General features: G+C 44.4%; 1 protein-coding gene across 1 annotated transcript; it reads left to right on the top strand.

Moving 5' to 3' along the window:
- The first annotated feature begins 528 nt into the window (after positions 1–528).
- On the top strand, positions 529–15,265 carry UCHL1 (ubiquitin C-terminal hydrolase L1). The gene is made up of 9 exons (XM_002926504.4): positions 529–672; positions 791–802; positions 1,276–1,404; positions 4,805–4,955; positions 7,080–7,165; positions 7,245–7,292; positions 8,153–8,219; positions 9,121–9,179; positions 14,828–15,265. Exons 1-9 carry the CDS (start codon positions 640–642, stop codon positions 14,912–14,914), a joined length of 672 nt encoding a protein of 223 aa, XP_002926550.2. The 5' UTR covers positions 529–639; the 3' UTR covers positions 14,915–15,265.
- The last annotated feature ends 7,130 nt before the right edge of the window (positions 15,266–22,395 follow it).

Here is a 22,395-nt window from a genome sequence, read left to right as displayed (position 1 = left end):
CTTCCCCATGACCAACCAATTCTTCCCCAGGAGTCACATTACATCAGCATTACTAATGCAATACCGTTTATCCTCCACACTGTTTTATTCTAGGCAGTCAATTAAAAACGAACCTCGGTACTGATCTGATTTAAGATGGAGGATGAATTGTCTAAGGTCAAATGCAAACTGCTGCAAGATTTGGGAGACAGATATTTATATGCATACTAAATATATACCTGTTGAATTTGGGCTTTTTCTCAAAGCTTCAGAAACCCTGAGCTCCCCGGTAATTGGGATGGTAAGAAGGGTAGGTTTCCAGAAAGTTCGCAAAAAAAATTAGACTCCATCTAACGGACTGCTCCCTACGTTCAAGGAACACAACCAACAAAACCCATCTCCACAACCACCAGATTATCTCAACAGCAAGTGAGACTGCAAGGTTTGGGGGCCCGGCCGTACCACTCCGCGCGGCGCATGGGGGGGTTCGTGCCCATTTGGCTGTGACTGACCGTTTCCCCGTCGCTTGGTTTTGCCCCTGCTCCCCCTGCGCAGGCACCTAAAGTGCGTCAGGCCGGCGCTTTATAGCGGCAGCCTGGGCGGCTCCGGTTGCTGTTTTTCTTCTTTTCTTCGTAGTGGCTCCTCTTGCGGTTCGCGAAGATGCAGCTCAAACCGATGGAGATTAACCCCGAGGTGAGCGTCAGGTGCACCGCTGCCCGGGGAGCACGGAGCAGCGGGTCAACCTTCGCCGGGTAGCTGCCTCGATGACCGGTTTTATTTTTGTATTTTTTTCTTTGCATTTGCCTTTCAGATGCTGAACAAAGTGAGTGGCGTCTCGCACTGCCTCTGTCCTCTTCCCCCGGGAGCGCCGAGGCGGAGGCGCGCACCAGCTCCGGCTGTCTCGCAGGGACCCAGCGGCGCCCCGCACGCTCCCAGGCGCCCTTCCTCTGCCCTGGCATCGGGGTCGGGGGGTGACTCTGCGGAACCGTCAGAGGCGGGAGGGAGGAGGGGGCTGTGCCCAGATGCCAGTGCGGGCCCAGCTCCCGAGGGCGTGGCGCCTGCCGCGCGGACTCCGGTGCCCGGGCTTCGCGGGAGCCACGTGTGGGCCGCGCTTTGTGCTGTGTCATTGCGCCGGCGGGGGTGAGGAGTGGGAGTGGGGGTGGGGGGCGGGGCAGGCCGCGACTCCTCCCAGGCTGGGGTGGGGGCACGGAGGGTGCCGGACCGGCCTCGCCCTCCCGCAGGTGTCCGCGACTCGCGGGTCTCGGCGCCCCTGGCCGCCCTCTTTCCTCTCCGCAGGTGCTGGCCCGGCTGGGGGTCGCCGGCCAGTGGCGCTTCGCGGACGTGCTGGGGCTGGAGGAGGAGGCTCTGGGCTCGGTGCCAGCGCCTGCCTGCGCGCTGCTGCTGCTGTTTCCCCTCACGGCCCAGGTAGGGCGTGGGGCCCGGGATGCGTGGGCCCGGGACGGTGCGCGCGGCTTCCAGACCCGAGTGAGGCTTGGAGGACAGTGTAGACTCCGGCTTCCCTTCCCTCCCCTCCCGGACTGGGCGCCCACACCTGCAAAACTGCCCCCTTCCTGTGGGGGATGGGGTGAGAAGCCCGCCCTTTCATGGTACCTACTCATTGGTTGGTAGAGAATTTACTGGCTCCTCGCTCGTCCATCCAGCATTGCCTTGAATTTCAAAGAGAAGAAGCAGCATCTCCGTTCCAACATCTCAATTATCCAGAGAAAGAATTTATCCTATTCATGAGTTCGCTTGAACCTCCGCTTTTCAGAGCCTTCCACTCCAAGGAATGGCTGGTTGTTTCCCTTTAAGGGCTGTGACCTGTCAGTTTATTGTTTGGTTCTCAGACTCCCACCTTGCAGTAAAATGGAGGGGGGGGGCGGGCCTGTCTAAGCCGCAGGAAAACAATAGGTTCGTTAATGCTCCATCTCCACTCTTGGGTCTTTGGTGGACTTGGGTCTCTTCCCACCCTCCACTCCCTACAACATGCACACTTGGTTTTTAGCCTCTCCGATGTGCTTTTTAAAAAAAAGCTTAATCATTTGTGTGTGGTTCCTGTGTGGGGACCTCCTTCCACCTCTTGTCTTTCCTCTCTGACCTTGTAGCTAAGTGAAATAGGTGGGCGTTAAAGCAGTTTTAGAAACACCTTTTCATTTCCCTTTAGATGGTCTTCCTCCTACAAGTGTGCATGGATGTATGTACCTCAAAGACTGAGCATCAGATTTAAAAAGGTAGCTGGGGTAATTGTTGTCTTGCGATGTATGATATATGAAATCCCACTAATTGGCATGGCATTGTCTATCTCCTATCGCTGTCACTTGACGCCTGATTTGGGAGTGGTGATATCTGCATTAACAAAACCTGGGGCAATAGCATTTGGGGCATCATTCCAAACACTGTAAGCTTTAACCAAAGCACCATGCTAGGGCTGGGTGTTCTAGAAGTATCTTCATAAATTATTAAGTGGCAGGCATTCCTCCCAGTGGGAAGTGGCAGGCATTCCTCCCAGTAAATGGGCTTGATATTGTGAGTTAAAAACCCTTATTAAAGCTATTAGGATAATATTACTGACATTTTTTTTTTTTTATTGCCAAAGCCTTCAGTTAGGTAAACCAGAGCTGCCAAGTAACTGCAAGTCAAATTAACTTCCCTGTTGATGGAATCAAACACAATCTCCTCTCTCATTTGAGCCTCTCCTGGAGCTCTCTTATTAGAGGATCCATGATGACTCGGAGGTTTTGAGCAGCACTGATGGGCAAGGCCTCTGGGAGGCAGTGGTGCACTGTGTTTGTCTTTCAAAAGCCCACTGCTTGCTTTTTTACTGGCTCAAGCTTGTGAAAGGACGTTCAGGTTTGAATGATCTGGATACTTAGTGCTTTAGCTCTAGTTGGGGCAGTCAGATTTACTGAGCACCTATTCTGTGACACAAAACAATTAGGCAAAACACTGCAGCAAATTCAAAGAAAAGTTGAGGATTATATGTTGACTTCCAAATAAGCTGATCTTAATTTAGAAAGCATCTGATTTTGTCTAAGAGTGTCATGAAATCCTAACTGGACCAGTTTTCTTTCTTTTCCTTTTTTTTTTTTTTTTTTTTTTTTTGGTTAGATTTTATTTACTTATGTGACAGAACATAGAGAGTGCGTGCGCACACAAGACGGGGCGGGGTGGGGAGAAGGGTAGAGGGAAGGGAAGAAGCAGACTCCCTGCTGAGCAAGGAGCCTAATGTGGAATTATGACCTGAGCCGAAGACACTTAACTGACTGAGCCGCCCACGTGCCCACCAACTGGACCAGTTCTGAAACATTAAGTGATAATGAAATATTGGCAGAAGTATCTCCATGCAAGAGCTCAAACAGCTAAAGAATGGTGCTATCCCATTAAAAACAAAAAAAACAAAACACAAAAAAAACCCCCCAGAAAAGTGAAAGGCTTAACAGCCGTTGATGTTAGAACTTCCTATTAGTTGGTCTTGCGGGGTAGGAGATTGTATTATTCGTCTGATGGGGTCACAGACCAGGCTTAAACTTCAGTTATGTGTACAGTAATGCAAGGCTACTGGAATTACAAATATACTTCCAGGGGCACCTGGCTGGCTCAGTGAGTGGAATGTGCAGCTCTTGATCTCAGGGTTGTAAGTTCAAGCCCCACATTGGCTGTAGAGATTACTGAAAATATTTTTTTTTAAAAGATTTTATTTATTTATTTGACAGAGATAGAGACAGCCAGCGAGAGAGGGAGCACAAGCAGGGGGAGTGGGAGAGGAAGAAGCAGGCTCATAGCGGAGAAGCCTGATGTGGGGCTCCATCCCATAACGCCGGGATCACGCCCTGAGCCGAAGGCAGATGCTTAACCGCTGTGCCACCCAGGCGCCCCGATTACTGAAAATCTTAAAAACAAAAACAAAACCCAAAGGAAACGTACTTCTGATGTTCTGTCCAATTATGCTTGTTATGGGACATTAGTGTTTCTATAGCATTGGCACCGTGCTTTGAACTAAGTCCTACCTTTAAGGTCTAAAATTCATTAGTGAAGGGTCCAGACAAGCCCACTAAATTACTGTACAAAGAGCAGATGGATTTTTTTGAGGAAAACTATCTCTAGTCTCATTCATTTACTGATCTCTTATGACTCAACTTCCCCCCCATGGTTAATCTGTCCTCAAAATGTATTGTTGACGAGGACAAGCAAGTGTCTTGTAGGATGAGATTTTGTGAAATCACAGCCGAGAACCCTAGATCAGTTGTCTTTCCTGCCAAAAAAAGTGAGAGAATAGTTAACTGCTGAAAGGAGCAATTTAAAGAAATTAAGTCTTGTTCTGTATTTGTTATTGGGAAGGAGTATACTTGGGACACAGTAGGAGTAGAACTTTAAAGAATACCGGGATGTAGATTGGCCGGTGTTTATTGGATGTTAAATTGACCCAAGCTTGATTGGGGTCCTGTGTGAAATATAGCTGGTGGTGGTGGTGAAGGAGAAACAAAATGAACCTGCCTGCTTTTCCGACTTCAGGGCATCGTGCATTTTCAAGCTAAAAGGTTGCAGTGGTGTCTAGACGAATCCTTGGGCAACTTCCAAGGCCATGACCGCACTGCAGCACCAGGGTGGAGGCTCAGAGCCTCTCAGAGCCCTGCGGGCTGGCGTGGGTGGGGGAGGCAGACAGGCGATTCTCTGGGCGCTGGCCAATGGCCAACACCTAGAACCAAGGCTCCTGGTCACACATCCCACTTGTGTTTCCATTTAGGTGGGAGAACTCCCTGTGCTGGCATCTGTTAGTGCTTCGCGTTTCCATTTGAGATCTAAAAATGTTTTTTTATATTCACAGCATGAGAACTTCAGGAAAAAACAGATTGAAGAGCTGAAGGGACAAGAAGTCAGTCCTAAGGTGTACTTCATGAAGCAGACCATTGGCAACTCCTGTGGCACCATCGGGCTTATCCACGCAGTGGCCAATAACCAGGACAAACTGGAGTTTGGTAAGTGGGTTTTGAGGGCAGTCCTCTCATCGACCTCTGGTTAACCATAACTTGTCACCCCAAAACCCCCAGGGGTCTACTCAGCAAAGTCATTGCCTTACATTTTTTTGAAGCCTACTTATCCAGATAGAATCATTAAGCAAATCAATGATTGATTCTCTTTTGAAGGAAGGAAACTCCTTTTCCAAGAAATTCAGTCTAGCTTTTTCCACCTGGAAGGGAAGAGGGAGTGAGAGGCAGTTGTGTACTGCTTCTCCACGTATGCTTTTCCACTGGCCCACAGCAAGTCGTGTGATTGTCATCACGTGTGCTCCTGTTGAATTCTTGACAACTCGGAGGAATGAGAGATGATGATAAACCATAAAATATCAACACTTAGGATGTCTCTCGTGGTTCTGGGTCTCTTAAGCAATGGGAGAACCAAAGGAGCCCTAGAGCAGCTGGACGAAGACACCACCATGAAAGTTCCTGCAGGGAAACAAGCAGCAGCTTGAAACCTTGAAGGGATCCAGCTGTGAACAAAGTCTGGCCTGGGGTCTCAGATGACGTTCAGTGAGTGCTGTGGGGGATGTAGAGGAAAGGAGTCTCAGCCCCCAGGGTTGTCAGAAGCACAATGAGCAGCACTAAAATATGTTAAAATACATGACATAATGTGTGCTAGAGGCCAAGGGTCAGCAAACTTTCTTATTAAAAGGTGAGGGTACATCTTTTAGGGTTTTGAGGGCCATTTGTTCTCTCCTTGTAGTTCAAAAGTGGCCCCAGGCAAGATGTAAACCAATGGATATGGCTGTGTTCCAATAATACAAAAATAGGCACAGTAGTTTGCCAACTCCTGATTTAGACAGTGGATGGGGGTGGCTAAGAATTGAATAATTTCAGCTAATATAGTCCACGATGCTGCTTGGAGCAGGTCGGGTTTTTTTTTGTTTTTTTTTTTTTAAACAAGGTAAGTGGCCAAGACTGCTGGTATACTTCTCAAATTTAAAAAAAAAAAAAAAAAACTTGTCTGGCCATAAAGATCCAAATCTTCTAGAACTCCATTTTTCAAATATTGACTTGCCATATTAAGGAGGTATAGCTTGATCCTCTGTTTCTTCTGCAGTAAGTCTCACTTTAGAGTCTTGTGTTCGTGAGGTCAGCAGAGCTATGGGAACTCTTGTAGCCGTGACCGTGCCACGGAGAAGTAATCGGTGTCCTAGCCCTCCCCATAAAGTGAAGAGGAGTCCTTCCAAATTTTAAGTAGTCCTTACTTAACTAATTTGAGTTCAGAGCTGAAAGTTCGAATGCGGTCTTTGAAGTACCAATTGCTCTTGCTCTAGCCACGTCTTCGGCGTCTCCCAGCCTTATCCATGTTGAGCGGTGACAAAATGCTTATACCAAAGTATCGGCCACTCATTTGGCTCTGGGCCAGACTACTAGGTGCTTTATATTTCTTCTTAAGATCCTTAAGCTAATGTCTTTCTGGATAACCATTCTACTAAGATTGCATTTTCTACCCCGAAGTAAAAATCTTGGCTTGAAAAAGATTAATAGACTAGAATATCGTTGTACCATGTAAGGTTGTGTGTAGCCGGTTGCCATAGGTAACAGTAATCAGAAGGGTGCCTGGCTGGCTCAATGGTAGAGCGTGTGACACTTCATTTCTGGCTCATGAGTTCGAGTCCCCTGTTGGGCATAGAAATTACTTCAATAATCTTAAAAAAAAAAAAAAAAACCCAAAAAACAAAACAAAACAAAAAAAAACGAAAAAACAACCAGCAATAGACCAGACAGTTCCTGCCTTTATGGTGAGACACATCTCACAAGTACGTGTTACAAAGGCGTAAGCACTGTAAACAAGGTGATGAGGGATTGGAGAGGGATGTGGGAGGTGGGAGGGGAAAAGGGCCGGGATGGCGGGGAAGAGTTGTAGGTGAGGGCTTGATGCCCTGAAGGAGCAGAGTTCACTGGCTTGAATGCAGCAAGAAGGGACAGCTCACCCACCCCCTCTGGGTCCGTAGCAAAGACTAAGTCACTCAGCATGGCTGGCTGTGTAACAGCCTAAGTGTGCTGTAAACGTGCACCCATTTGCACTATTCTATCTATACTCATTTTTTTGTTTTTGTCTTTTTTTTTTATATAAAGAGGATGGGTCAGTCCTGAAACAGTTTCTTTCTGAAACGGAGAAGCTGTCCCCTGAAGACCGAGCCAAATGCTTTGAAAAGAACGAGGTAGGAAGAGAACTTCCAGAGCATCTGTTTTAAAATGACTACAGAGGTTTTTGTGCTAATTACTGTCTCTTGTCTGCAGGCCATTCAGGCAGCCCATGATGCCGTGGCACAGGAGGGCCAGTGTCGGGTAAATGCAGTTACAGATCAGAGCCAGGCTGCCTGGGTGCCATCTGTGTCTCCCTGAAATACGTGCAAAAACCTCTTACCTGAACTCAGCAGACGTTTCCACCTAAGGCCAATTAAGACCAATTAAGCCCAGAAAATTCTACCAGAATCCTGCTTTGACCAGACCTGTTCATTAAAATGGCTCTTCAGAAATTTAACTGGCAGTAAACATAGTCTTGAGTAAATTCAAACAGTATTTTGTTGAGATCCAAATGATTTTGAGAGAGGAATCCCCCTCCTGGCAATTGAGCATTTCCTATACTCCTCCCACAGGAGAGAGTAAGATTACCAACAAGGACTGATGGTTTCTAGAAGGCTTAACTATATCGCTAATCTAAACAGAGTCTTCCAGTCAACTGTTAATTAGATTTAAGACTGTATCCGTGCCTTTGTAACTACCATTGGCCCCACCACATTCAGGTCTTGACCTTGGGTGAGATTGAGATGCTTAACCCTCCCTAAGCCTGATTTTCCTCCTCAGTAAAAAGTCTTATAGTTCTGATGTTAGTATATTTACCTTAATAGATTAAAGTCTTAATGATAGTCTCATAATATTATCTAGTATATAGAAAATACATAAGTCTTAGCTATTCTAATTTAAAATACATAAGCAAGTCATTTCCAGTGCATTATACTTAAAGAGTGACTATTTTTAACAAATTAAGTTCTCTTAAAATCATATTGCAAAATAGGTGTGTTAAGTCAACGTTATACATTTTGAACTTATGTCAGTTATCTCTCAGTAAAGCCGAAGAAAAAAATTTTTAGTGTGATATATAGTACAATCAAAACTCATCAAAAATATTTCTTGACTCTCTTCAGGTAGATGACAAAGTGAATTTTCATTTTATTCTGTTTAACAACGTGGATGGCCATCTCTATGAACTTGGTACGTTTCCCCCCATTTTTGGAACCCCGTCTGGTTTCAGGCATTCCTTCAGATGAAATTCCTCCTACGGTATTGATGCGTGACGTTGTGGCACTTAGTGTCTGTATCTTTGTTCACAAAGCCAGAACAACAAGGTCTGCTCACTGGGGCACCTAACCCTTTATCACACAGAGCGCTTCCACCACCCCATCAGGCAGTGACCCGCGGAAGGAATGGTTTTGAACCAGTAAGGAGATCTGTGCCAGTTCAAGTCATACGTGTTCGGGTTTTCTCTTCCCACCTTCCGCTACGGCGTTACCAGTGTAGGAGCTCCAGCAGCATCCTGACAAGGAATATTTTGGAAAAGAAATGCCTCAGTGTGATCTTGTTTGTATAGAAAGAATGTGGACACGTGTGGGGGGAATTTCTCTTAGCTGGTCTATGCCACCAAGGTTAGCCATCTGGTCAAAGTCATCCCCTGTGTATTCATGGAGGGAGACTTGCTGCCGTATTGCCTTGAGAACTACCTATAAGCAGATAAGAGCAAGGGAGACTTGGGGCCAGTCTGCAGTCACTGACGGGCAATGAAGGCCGAAGGATCCCTTCTTGGCTCCGCCTTCCCAGTACCTCAGAGGCTGCGTCTGCCTTTTGCTCTGGGATCCTTCCCAGGAGGTGCGACCTAAGCCTTTCTGTGAGGGTGACCCCATTGGGCTTGTGTTGCGTGGTCCTGCTGCTTGAGGATTAGAATTGCCCCGGTGGGTATCAAGGAGCATTCGAACCTCCTTTCTAGCGGGTTGCTGCTGACCAGCCTCTGGGAGTGGCGGTGGTATTCGGGAGATGGAAAACTTCTCTTTGGGCTGGGTGAGCACAGCAGCCAGAAAATCTGCAGAGAAAGTTGACTTGCCTGGCTTCTCTGTTACAGATGGAAGAATGCCTTTCCCAGTAAACCATGGTGCCAGCTCAGAGGACTCCTTGCTGCAGGTAATCTTTGGAACCCATCTTCGACTCAGGCCCACGTTTCTTTGGCCATATTGTCTCAAGTGCTAATATTTCCTCAGGGCAGTCAGCACCCATCATCTGGGTTAATAGCAGTCTTTAGGGCTTAAAGGTTATTTTAGTAATTCTGTCTACCTTATTTTCTAGCAAATGGTCTTAAACAGGATCCTCCAGAGCCTCCCTGACTAATCTGTATCGTGTGCTGACTTGAGTCGAGGGTTAGAATTACCCGGAAAGCCGTTGCTTTACTTCCTTGTGGGATCAAAGTGACCATTGTCCTCTTGTCAGGTGACATCACAGCTAACAACTCAAGGGACAGCAACCTGAGCCTTTCTTAATCCCTCTCAAAGTGCTGGATTAGGGTCGGTCTTACAGGCAGTGTACCCTGGGTTCCAGTTAGGCCGTCAACTTCGGTTTTTTCTTCTCCCTTGATCCACTGTCACAGGACGGGAAGAGCAGATTCAAAACCTGCCTCGGTAAGAACTCACTGTCCTACTCTAAATGACTCCAGAGACCTCTTAATTCTGGACAAGGACTGATAGGCTACCCGAGGCCCCTTCACCCTAAAAACAAGTCTCTAGAATTGAATCAATTTACTGTTATAAAGGGAAGTTGCTTAATTGTGATTTTAAAAAATTCTGTTAAGGTCTAAATACTTCATTTGTCGTAGTAACTAATCTTTTTTGAGTTCTTGCTGTGTGCAGATGATGAAGGGCTGGAAAACTCTCCGTCAAGAGCCAGGTAGAAAGTATTTTAGGCTTTGTGTGGCATCTGGCTCTGTTGCAAGGACAGGCATACCTCAGGGATACTGTGGATTCGGTTCCAGACCATTGAAATAAAGTGAATATTGCAATGAAGTGAGTTAAATGAAATTTTTAGTTCCCTGTGCATATAAAGTTTGTTTATACTATAGTCTGTTAAGTGTACAATAGCATTCTGTCTGAAAGAACAATGTACATATTTTAATTAAAAATACTTCATTTCTAAGAAATGCCGACCATCATCTGAGCTTTCCGAGTTGTAAAGTTTTTGCTAGTGGGGGTCTTGCCTCCTGCCTCAGTGTTGACGGTGGCTGACTGATCAGGGTGGGGGTTGCTGAAGGCTGGGGTGGCTGTGGCAATTTCTTAAAATATGAAGACGATGAGGTTTGCTGGACTCTTCCTTTCACGAACGATTTCTCTGTGGTGTGTGCTGCTTTTGATAGAATTTTACCCGCAGTAGAACTTCTTTTAAAATGGGAGTCAGTCCTCTCAAACCCTGCCGCTGCTTTATCAACTTAGTGTATGTCCTATTCTAAGTCCCTTGTCATTTCAGCGGTCTTCTCAGCATCTTCCCCAGGAGTAGATCCCATCTTAAGAAACTACTTTCTTTTCTCATCATGAGAAGTAACACCTCATCCCTTCAAGTTTGATCATGAGAAGGCAGCAGCTGAGTCCCACTCTCACGCTGTACCTCTCTTTCTAGTTCTCTTGCTCTTTCTACCACGTCTGTGGCTACTGCTTTCACTGAGTCTTGAGCCCCTCAAAGTCCTCCACGTGGGTTGGAATCCACTTCTTCCAAACTCCCGTTAAGGTTGATATTTGATCTCTTCCTGTGAATCTGGAATGTTCTTAAGGACATCTAGAATGGCGAATCCTTTCCAGAAGGTTTTCTTTCTTTTTTTTTTTTTAATAATAATTTTTTATTATGTTAGTCACCATACAGTATATCCTTAGTTTTTGATGTAGTGTTCCATGATTCATTGTTTGCGTATAACACCCAGTGCTCCATGCAATACGTGCCCTCCTTAATACCCATCACTGGCCTAGCCCAATCCCCCACCCCCTTCCCCTCTGAAGCCCTCAGTTTGTTTCCCAGAGTCCTTAGTCTCTCGTGGTTCATCCCCCCTTCTGTTTACCCCCCCCCACTTCATTCTTCCCTTCCTTCTCCTACCGATCTTCCTGCTATTTCTTATGTTCCATAAATGAGTGAAACCATATGATAATTGTCTTTCTCTGCTTGACTTATTTCACTTAGCATAATCTCCTCCAGTTCCATTCATGTTGCTGCAAATGTTGGGTAATCGTTCTTTCTGATAGCTGAGTAATATTCCATTGTATGTGTGGACCACATTGTCTTAATCCAATCCTCTGTTGAAGGGCATCTCGGCTCCTTCCACGATTTAGCTATTGTGGACAATGCTGCTATGAACATTGGGGTGCATATGGCCCTTCTCTTCACTACGTCTGTATCGTTGGGGTAAACACCCAGTAGTGCAATGGCTGGGTCATAGGGTAGTGAATACCCAGTAGTGCAGTTGCTGGATCACAGGGTAGCTCCATTTTTAACTTTTTAAGCAGAAGGTTTTCAATTTACCCAACTCCATCAGAGAAATTACTCTCTGGCAGCTATAACCTTATGAGCTGTATTTCTTAAATAATAAGACTTGCAAGTTGAAATGACTTCTTGATTCTTGGGGCTGCAGAATAAATTTTATTTAATAGGCATGAAAACAGCATTGATCTTGTCCATCTCCATCAGAACTGTTGGGTGACTGGGTGCATTGTCAATGAACAATCAGATTTTGAAAGAAATCTTTCTTCTGAGCAGTAGGTCTCAAGAGCGGGCTTCAGATATTCAGTAAACCATGTTGTAAACAGACGTGCTGCCATCCAGCCATTGTTGTTCCGTTTATAAAGCACAGAGTAGACATAGCCTACTTCTTCAGGGCGCTAGGGTTGTCAGAATGGTAGATGGGCATTGGCTTCAACTTCAGGTCACCAGCTGCGTTAGCCCCTAACGAGAGAGCCTGTCCTTTGAAGCTTTGAACCCAACCATCAACTTCTCCTCTCTAGCTATGAGAGTCCTACATGATATCATCTCCCAGTAGAAGCCTAAGTCATCCATGTGGGAAATCTGTTCGGTGTAGCCACCCTCATTCACGATCTTAGCAAATCTTCTGGGTCACTTGCTGCAGCTTTTACATCAGCACTTGCTGCTTCTCCTTGCACTTTGATGTTATGGAGATGGTTTCTTTCCTTAAACTTGGACCACCTTCTGCTAGCTTCAGACTTTCCTGCAGCTTCCTCCCCTCTCTCCGCCTTCACAGAATCAGAGTTAGGGCCTTGCTGTGGATGAGGCTTTGGCTTAGGGGAATGTTGTGGCTGCTTTGATCTTCTATCCAGACCACTCAGACTTTCTCCATACTGGGAATAAGGGTGTTTTGCTTTCTTGTCATTCATGTCCTCATTGGAGTAACACTTTTAATTTCCGTCAAGAACTTTTCCTTTGCCCTCACAACTTGGCTAGCTGTTGGGGCACAAGAGCCCTAGCTTTTAGCCTGTCTCGACTTTGAACATGCCTTCGTCACTAAGCTTAATCATTTGTAGCTTTTGATGTGAAGTGAGAGATGTGTGACTCTTCCTTTCATTTGAACATAGAGGCCATTGTAGGATTATTAATTGGTCTAATTTTAATACAGTCTCAGAACAGGGAGGCCTGAGGGGAGAGAGACATGGGGGAAAAGCTGGCTACCGGAGCAGTGAGAACGCACACGTTTATTGATTAAGGTTGCTGTCTTGTATGCGTGTGGTTTGTAGCACCCTAAAACAATTACAGTAGTGACATCAAATATCACCGATTACAGATCACTATAACAAATACAATTAAAAAAAAAGTTTGAAATATTGCAAGAATCACCAAAATGTGACACAGAAACACAAAGCAAATAAATGCTGTTGGGGAAAAAAAGGCGCTGATAGGCTTGTTTGATGCATGGTTGCTACAAAATTTGTGTTTGTAGAAATGCAATCTCAGAGAATTGCAGTAAGGTGAAGTGCGCCAAGACGAGGTATGCTTGTATTCCATGCTGCTGTACGGCCGCAGAGCAGACCGTAGACCATGTCTAAGAGAATGTGTGGCCAAATTCTATTAAAATGTTATTCATAAAACAGGCAGCAGGCTACAGTTTGCTAGATGCTATCCTAAGTGACTTGTAGCTTTTAGAGAATGCTTTTAATGAGGCTCTGAGGTAGGTATTATATCCACATTTTACAGGTGAGGAAACAGGTACAGAGTAAGTGAGGATCCCTGTCGATAACTTAAATGGCAGAAACCATGGTTTTAATCTGGGCAGTCTTAGCCACTGTTCAGTAACCTTTCTGGGTGATAGACCTGCTTTGGAACATCATAAACCTCGTGACCTCAAGGTGCTAGTGGACCAAATTATGCCGTGGTAGGAGGGAGGGTCGCTTTCTCTAGCCTGCTGTCACATACACACAAAAAAAGTTTGTGTTAAAGAAAAAGTTAGCTCTGAAATCAGAGCTAATTCTCGGCTATACGAGGGGCATTCGGGAGTAGTAATAAGGCGTGAGAAATAGATCTAGAAACGCAGGATTGGGGGGGGTGTTTGCAGAGGCAGAACTTCTGGTGATGACCCATTTGGGGGAAAGACTGGTCCTTCTAATAAAGCTCTAAGGTACTTACTCTCCTATTGAGCCCTGCTCATACCATAAAAATGCACCCCACATAGGATACCTAAAACTGTTACTTGAGTAGAATTTATGAGGTGTGTGGGAAAGATAAAACGCTGTTTAAAAAAATAAAAACTAATTAGAATCTCATTTAAAATTAAATGGAATATGAACCAGCATCTTAATTAGTGAAAATTCTTATCCTAAGTAAGGCTGTTCATGTATAGTTCAGGTTGTCTGAACTATATGGTAAATTATTGCTAAACTGGTAAGAAATTACATAAACTTAACCCATGAGTTCTGAAGTCACTGCTCATTGTCTGTAGGAGATGGCTGTTCCCTTTATAGACATACTTTTAATTGTAGTCCTCCCTGTGGGTCCTACAGGAAGGGTCTGGAAACCAGTGTATTAAAAATTCTGATAGAGAATGAAATATGAGATGTCAATCTAGAACTCACGGATTTGATGGTTTTTAAACCTTGGGAGCTGATGCGTCGTGACTGCTCTGCCCTCTTAACGGTCTTATATTTCATATGGTTTGTGGAGCTATCTTTCCACTGGACTTTTCACAGATGAAACAGTGATTGACATTTACTGTCTATGCCAAGGCATTTAAACCCTAGAATTTGGGATCAGTTCTCTATTACCAAGCTTTGTAATCTAGGTCTTAGAACTAGTAACACATGGCATTCCACCATCAATAAGAATTCATTAGCACCTGGAACACCAGATGCTTAAGGCTGTTCTGTACAATGTTTACTTGAAAGAAATTAGTGTTGGAATTTCTTGAGTTAGGGGAACTTTTCTCTTAGGCCCCCTTATGGGAGAGAGGATCAGTTTTTTACCTTGTTGGGATTTGAGGAAAAGCACACTCCTAGTGTATGTGGTTTTCTTGTCGAAACTAGGCACAAGGTGGAGGAAGCCCAGAGTGCTTGGCGAAATCATAAAGAAGTCAAAGCTTCTAAAGTCAAGTCCTTGTCATGGGTTCCTGTCTTGCCCATCATTCGATTTTTTTGTTTGTTTGTTTGGTTTTTTTTGGTCTGAAGCCAGCCCTGGTTTACAAATTTAATGGGAGGTGTGAAGTTGATCAAGGTGAACCCTGAGCCTTACCGTTAACTTTCCTGTTGAAATGTCCTTTTGAGCCGCTGCTGTTTGGATATGAATGACATTTCTCCTTTCAGGATGCCGCCAAGGTCTGCAGAGAATTCACCGAGCGTGAGCAAGGGGAGGTCCGCTTTTCTGCTGTGGCACTCTGCAAGGCAGCCTAATGCCCTGGGGGAGGGACGTAGCTTCCCCCCCGCCTTCCCTTCTACGTGAGACCTACCCCCACCAATGCGGTCCAGAATGCTCCAGTGCTTGTGGAACACAGCTGTTCTCCTTTGGTTCTGCAGATACACTCTTCCCCTGAGCCACACCCAAGCACTAGCCGAGCTCAGCTGTCGATCGAGCAAAGTTTGGTATAAGCTTTAGATGGCGAAGCATTTCCCCTTGATGTATGTATCGTACCTCAATACCTAATGCTTTAAATAGCTACTTTGGTTTGCGTCTGTAAGTTAAGGCCTTGGATGTGGTTTAATTGTTTGTCCTTAAAAGAAATAAAACTTTTCTGCTGATTAAGAGATGAGCCTCGTCTGGTTTCCCCTTTCTCTCTTTCCTTCTCCTCCAGTGCTGTGTAGTTATGTCTTCCGTAGAAGCAACTTCTAGGGCACAGGCAGGAAAATTACCATAAAAATAGTATTGGTTCAGTGTCTCCAGACTTTGTTCTAATTCATTCATTCATTCATTTTAAAGATTTTCGGTAATCTCCAACCCAACTTATGGCTCAAATTCACAACCCCGAGATCAAGAGTCATACGGTCCACCGACTAAGCCAGCCAGGCACTCCTTTCTATACATTTACATAACTGTGTATTTTTGTAGACTTAAAAAATTCTTAGACTTCATTTTAGATGAATTTTAGATTGACAGAAGATTGAGCTCTTACAGAGTTTCCATATATTCCTCCTCCATTTTGCCTATTAACATCTTACCTTAGTATAAACATTTGTTATAACGAACCAATCTTGATATTACTGTTAACTCACGTCCATAGCTTCCTGAAATTCTCTCCAGTTTTGACCTAATGCCCTTTTTCTGTTCCAGGAGCCCATCCAGGACACTATTTTACATTTAGTTGTCATGTCTCGGCTCCTCTTGGCTTGATCAGTTCTCAGATTTTGTTGTTGAGGACTTGACAGTTTTGAGGGGTACTGGACATGATGCCCCTCTACTGGGCTGTGTCCAGTGTTTTTCTTATAGACTAAGGTTATGAATCCAACTTCCAAGTGAAAGATATTTTGGTTCCTAGGAGGAAAATGACCACTACTATTGACATTCTTTTAATGTAATAAAACAAAATACATAGTGATTCAGATGATTCTAATTACTTAGAGTTGAAGCCAGACGATGTATTTTCAATTCTAAATTGGTGTGTGACTTCTGTACAACACTTTGAAGAAGGACTTAGGGGAAAGGAAACAAAGCCAGTGTAAAATAAGTAAATTATATATATATATATAATTTATATATTACTTTTGGCTTCAGAAATACAAATTTGGGGGCGCCTGGGTGGCACAGCGGTTAAGCGTCTGCCTTCGGCTCAGGGCGTGATCCCGGCGTTATGGGATTGAGCCCCACATCAGGCTCCTCTGCTATGAGCCTGCTTCTTCCTCTCCCACTCCCCCTGCTTGTGTTCTGTCTCTCGCTGGCTGTCTCTATCTCTGTCGAATAAATAAATAAAATCTTAAAAAAAAAAAAAAGAAATACAAATTTTACCAGTGTAGCTCGAAGCCTTTGTACTTCATGTATGAGAAACATTTATTAAAATGCTCCCAAATGAACATGCCTTAGCATGCCAACACCATGAAAGGTTATGCAATAGCTAACGTGTGGGTGATCGCACTCCTGGAGGTAGAGATTTTTCAGTTTTATGCCAGCACAGAGGTTAGGTTACATGCCCAAGGCCTCACTGCTATTCACAAGGGAAACCGGGCTTAGACTGAGGACTCACTACCTAAAGGTAGCTAGACTAGGTTGGGAGTCAGTATAACAGGCTTTAGGGTTTATCAAACCTGGCTTTGAGCTCCACTTTTGCCTCTCAGTAATTTGGGGCAAAAGAATTACCCTCTTCCACATCTTCATTGTTTCATGTTAAACTAGACACGAGTGAAGGTGTCAGGAAAGGGCCTCTGAAGGTTCCATCTAGTACCAACATCCTCCCCACTGTTCTCTCTGAGGCCTCAGCCATGTACAACTCCAGGGGGGTACCACTGACTTTGTATTCCATGTGAAGGCAGTATGCACCTGTTTCCCCAGCAAGCCCTCTTAATTGACGCCTTGGCTTTGTCAAAGATTTGCATTCCATTGGTTTATTCCTTAAAATGTTATCAGTCTTTGGCCTTGAAGATGATTCTAGTGCTTTCAACAGGCAAAGCCACCTGATGTTAAACATCTCTCCCTGCTTTTTTTTTTTTTTTTAAGTAGGCTCCACGCCCAGCATGGAGCCCAAAGCAGAGCTTGAACTCACAAACCCTGAAATCAAGACCTGAGCTGAGACCAAGAATCAGGTGCTTAACCAACTGAGCCACCCAGGTGCCCCTAAGCATCTCCCTTTTTAAACTAACACCCAACATGTCCAATTGAGGAGTCTTTAGGTTTACACATTTATTAAGCATAATACTTGGTCTGCCCGAAAGGCCCCAAAACATGGAAAAATATTTATGCATGAAATGAGTGAGATAGTTTTACAAACGTGTATATATTTGTGTTTAGAAAAGACCATAATGGCTAACTTTTTAACTATATTCTAAATTAAATCTTGTCATCATTAAGATTGGTATTATCCCCATTTTGCAAACAGATGACTAAGGCATAGCAAAGTTTAAGCAGCTTGCTGAAGGTTATTTGGTAGGAAATGATGTTAACCCAGCTTCAAACATGAGCAGACTGGCTCTCAGAGCCCACAACATTGATTATGGCTGGGCATAGATGGGCCCAATTTTAAGCGAATGAAGTTTAAGCGTTAGGGTCCCACACCTCCATAACCCCTTCCAACACCCTTGCTGTGTGTCCTTGTGAAATCTGCAATTTCTCAAGGACCTGGGTCTGCCCCCCTCTCTAGGTATTGAGAGTATGAGTGATTTTAACTTTATTTTCTCATTTTCCAAGCTTTCCAAAGTTATATTATTCATAATAAAAAAGTGTTTTTTTTCCCCTAGGACTTAGAACTCTGCAGGGAGCACCTGCTGGTTAATTCCAGTTTACTCTCAAGTTTCTTTAATTCATAATTGAACTCAGTGGAACTCATTAACTTAGTCTTTTGTCTTGCGGGCTCCATCATAAAGCTATTTTATTTATTTTTAAGTGAGCTTTATGCCCAACGTGAGGCTGGAATTCATGACGCTGAGATCAAGAGTCACTTGTTCTATCCACTGAGCTAGCCAGGCACCCCGATTACAAGGCTATTTTAGAACTTAAAATAATCATCTTTATGTTTTCCTAAACCTCAAATTATTTGGAACACGTTCAATTTCCTACACACCCTGTCATGTTAAATAATGACTTGACATGGTAATTTGGCAGAATTACTTTCTTTGTCCCTTGAATGATGTGGTCTTAACTCATTGGTATAATGGCATTAAGTTGTTCACCTGTTTGACGGGTTGACTTGGCATTGGCTGAGGAACAAGGTGTGGTTTGGCAGAGCCCAGCAGAGTGTGCTCTTGTGAATTGCCCATAGTCAGGTGGTCTGGTGCAGTCCCGTAGAATGGGAACGATAGGACCTCTCCCACAGGATTTGGAGGGTCAAGATGAGATAAGCCGCACAGAGCTCAGTACATGCAGAACTTGACTTGAGTAATCGTACTAATGTGACATAGACTGTTAATAACAGACTGGAGGAATGCGTGTGTGCACACACACATGCGTGTGTGTGTGTGAATCTTCATGAACAACGGAGAAAGAAGTAGAGAAGTCTCAGCAGAACAAATAGTATGAATGATGTTTTCTCCTAATACAAAATATCTGGATTTGAGCAATTTAAATCATTTGATAGTTTCCTTTCCCTTCTTATGTTGGCAATAGATAGAGAGAGAGAGAGAGAGAGAGAGAGAGAGATTTGGTCTGAGACAAACTTCTTTAACCGCACATTGGCGTCTCCGATCATCTGTGGGGTGCGAAACCCCCTCCTCCCTCCCAATCCCAGCTCCATGGGTACAGTCTGACGTCATGGTGAAGGTGGGGGCAGGGCTGCCCCATGGATCTGCACGAGTCTGCACCTGTCTCTCCAGGGCAGGGAGCTCAGACCGCGGTTGTACTGGCACTGCTTCTGGGCCTCCCTCAAGCCCTCGCACAGGGACAGGCCTCTCTGAGTGACAAAGCAGGCTGGGAACTGCTGAAGCTCGTAGGCGCAGGGCCCCATCTGCAGGGTCCGGTCCCATCTGCGCCATCAGGCTGGGCTGGGGGGACCAGGCAGGGGCAGGTGCAGCAGCGGAGGCTGGCAAGTGCGCGGGTGGGTGCGGCCCCCCTCCCCGCCCCCAAGCGTGGTGGTGGTGGTGGCCGCGGTCAAACTCGGCCAAGTGCAGTCAGAAACAGCGACAGTGGCCTCCGTTCCCCGCCATCAGTATACTTAAACCAATGCAAAATCCAATGTTAAACTAACACGTCTACTTCTTAGGAATCAGACGTTTTCCATAGTGTTAATCATCCTGTAAAAACCAGGCTTAAAATCTTCACCTCAGTATGATACATTTACCGCAATGAATGAACCCATATCGATAAATTATTAACTAAAGCCCATCCTTGATTCGTATTTCTTTCGTGTTCACCTAATGCCTTTTCTCTGTTCCGAAATCCTGTCCGTGATACCCCAAATCATGTGGTTGTCGTATCTCCTTAGGCTCCTTTCGGCTGTGATTTTTTAAACTAAAATCAATGACATTGAACGAGGGGCTGCTTTGGTTTGTCTCCTGACATTCTGCTGGTGCATGGTCTCCTGGGACTGCACCTTCCCGGCCGCAGAGCTCTGTGCTTGAGAGCGGCAGGCTGTGCCAATCGTGCCCTTACCCGCTGGACGCCTCCAGACCCTGACTTCCTCCTCTGAGAAGTCCATTCAGGCTCTGCCTCCTCGGTGATTGTGAGAATCCCATGACAATGCTTGTGACGTTCTTGGGGATGTGCCTGGAACACAGCAGATGCTGTTGTTTCTATTTTTTATCACCGGCTAGTTTGTTTCTAGCCTTCTCTCTTTTTTTCTCCAAGCTAAATGCCAAGGTAGCACGCGTCCTTTTCTGCTTACTGCCAAGCCATGCCTCATTTTCTGGGATAAGGCCCATTTCCAGAACAACTTTTCCTACAAGTTATCCTAAACCATGGCTCCTAGACTATCAGTGCTTTTGTTCTTTGCAGTGAGGAGGGTACGTTCTCCTTTACATCAAGACACGAACCATAGCAATTTATTTACCCTCTGTAGGTTGGGATTTTGAAGAAGGGAATCATGATTTAAACTTAGGACAGAAGAGGCGTTTTGAAAATGGAGATTCATAGGTTTGTTGGCTTTGGATGACATTAAGATATCTCTAGTGATTTAAGGAAATAACCTTTTATAAATGTTCAGTTTTTGGATATTTAAGACCAAATAAGTTCTCTACTTCACATTGAAGCACTTTGAATAACAGAAGACAAAGCTTTACTCAAAACTATACTTATTATGCCCAGTAGGTGGCAGCATAGGAAAACTTATGGCAATTTTGTAGCTAAGTAAGTTTGAACACAATTGAGTCAGGAAAGAAAAACCAATCGCTATTGGTGATGGTGGCCCTTCTGGGCAAATGGAGAAGTGTGATAGTACTTGGGCCTTCATTTTGGCCCAGTGTTTTGGACTGGACTAACCCAGTCCTGATACATAGATTGCCCAAAACCAGCGCAATTCATAATTTTACCCAGGTTCTATTTATTTTATCATAAATATAAATAGAAATAAGCAGTAATAAGTTCAAATTACAAGTTCATTAAACAAATACTTTGTCTGCCAATACTGAGTTAGATGTTATATGAAGTACAATTGATGTGATATAACCAACTCTCTTTTTTTTTAAAGATTATTTACTTATTTATTTGAGAAAGAGAGAGAGAAGGAGAGAGAGAGAGCATGGGCATGAGGGGGCGCAGGGCAGAGGAGAAGCAGACTCCCTGCTGAGTGGAGAGACCGATGTGGGCTTGATCCCAGAACCCCGAGATCATGACCCGAGCCAAAGTCAGGCACTTAACTGAGCCACTCAGGTGCCCCGATATAACCAATTCTACAATAGATTTACATCTAGTAAAACCTTGCCTCCAAATCCATCTTAACATTAGAAAATAATGGCGTTAATTGTATAATATTAAATTGTTAGATCTTTAGAAAAACATTTTCCTTAATACTAAAGTTAAACAAAGTTAATTTAATTTTCAGGTAGTTTCATATAGATTCATTTGACCCTTCTATTAAGAGTACTGGGTCTGGTCCCAACACTGATATTAGCTAGTTAGGTGACATTAGCCAACTCCCTTTTCCTTTTTTGGTTTTAGTTTTTTCATTTTTTAAAAATAAAAGTATTAGACTCAAAGCTCATGAAAGTCCCTTCTATCCCTATGGGTTCATAGATCACAAGCTCCACTACTCATTCTCTTGGCAACTCCCAGCTTCAGCAAGTGCACAGCACTGTAGACCTTTGGCTCTCAGTCCTTCAGGACCACAGCCCCTTATTACACCCTCTATGTTGTAGCCCCCTTCACTATTCTGAGAGTTCATAGCTAATATAACCTATCTATACATGTCATTGTAAAAAGTCCACTTAAAGAAAGAAAATATGGTAAAAGCTACCTCATAGGGAATATAGTCAATGATACTGTAATAGCATTGTATGGTGACAGGTGGTCACTACACTTGCAGTGAGCACAGCGTAACACATAGACCTGTCAAATTACTATGTGTCCACTGGAAACTCATGTAACAATATGTGTCAACTATAATAAAGAAAGAAAAAGGAAAGAAAACATGTTCAACAGTTAAGTGTTTAGGTGTTACTATATTAGAAGACAGAAAGTAGGGTGAGGCTTGTGTTTAACATAACGTCGCTGGGACAGGGACAGCCGCCAATGCAGACAGAAGTGGGGGGTGGTTCATTGACAAGTCCCATTCCAGGAGCCACCTTGTTTCTAATCAAGTGATTTTCCCAAAATGGCTGACCAATCTTGGTGAAGTCCCCAGCAAAATAACTATGATATTTCTCTTGGTTCACCCACTAGGTGCATTTCTGGAAACTTCAGTGCAAAAACTGAGCAAAAAATATATAGAAGTACAGAAAATGATACAGATTTGTCACTGACATGAACGTCTGGAGGGATGCCCAAAACTGGGTAAGATGCTGCCCAATTCCTCCTTGTGGGAGGCCCGTCTTCTTGCAACCTGGCCCTGGATGCTAAATGCCAGCGGAACCTACCCTCCATCATTACAACAACAAAAGGATTGCCCATGAATTTCCAAAACATCCATTAGGGCTTGTTACCGCCACCCCTGAGGATCAGTTAGCTACGCTGGAGAATCTTTCCCAGGTAACTCGCTGAGGCAGAATTCCAACACGGCCCTTGAGATTCCTAGCGCCTAGAGTATAAAAAACATCTCCTAGGTATTCAATCAAACACCAGTCTAGATGTAGCTTTGAAAGGATTT

Source organism: Ailuropoda melanoleuca, chromosome 11, assembly GCF_002007445.2.
Source record: "Ailuropoda melanoleuca isolate Jingjing chromosome 11, ASM200744v2, whole genome shotgun sequence".
Lineage (NCBI taxonomy): Eukaryota > Metazoa > Chordata > Mammalia > Carnivora > Ursidae > Ailuropoda > Ailuropoda melanoleuca.
The sequence above is the reverse complement of the archived record's forward strand: the minus strand, read 5'-3'. Positions and strand labels throughout refer to the sequence as shown.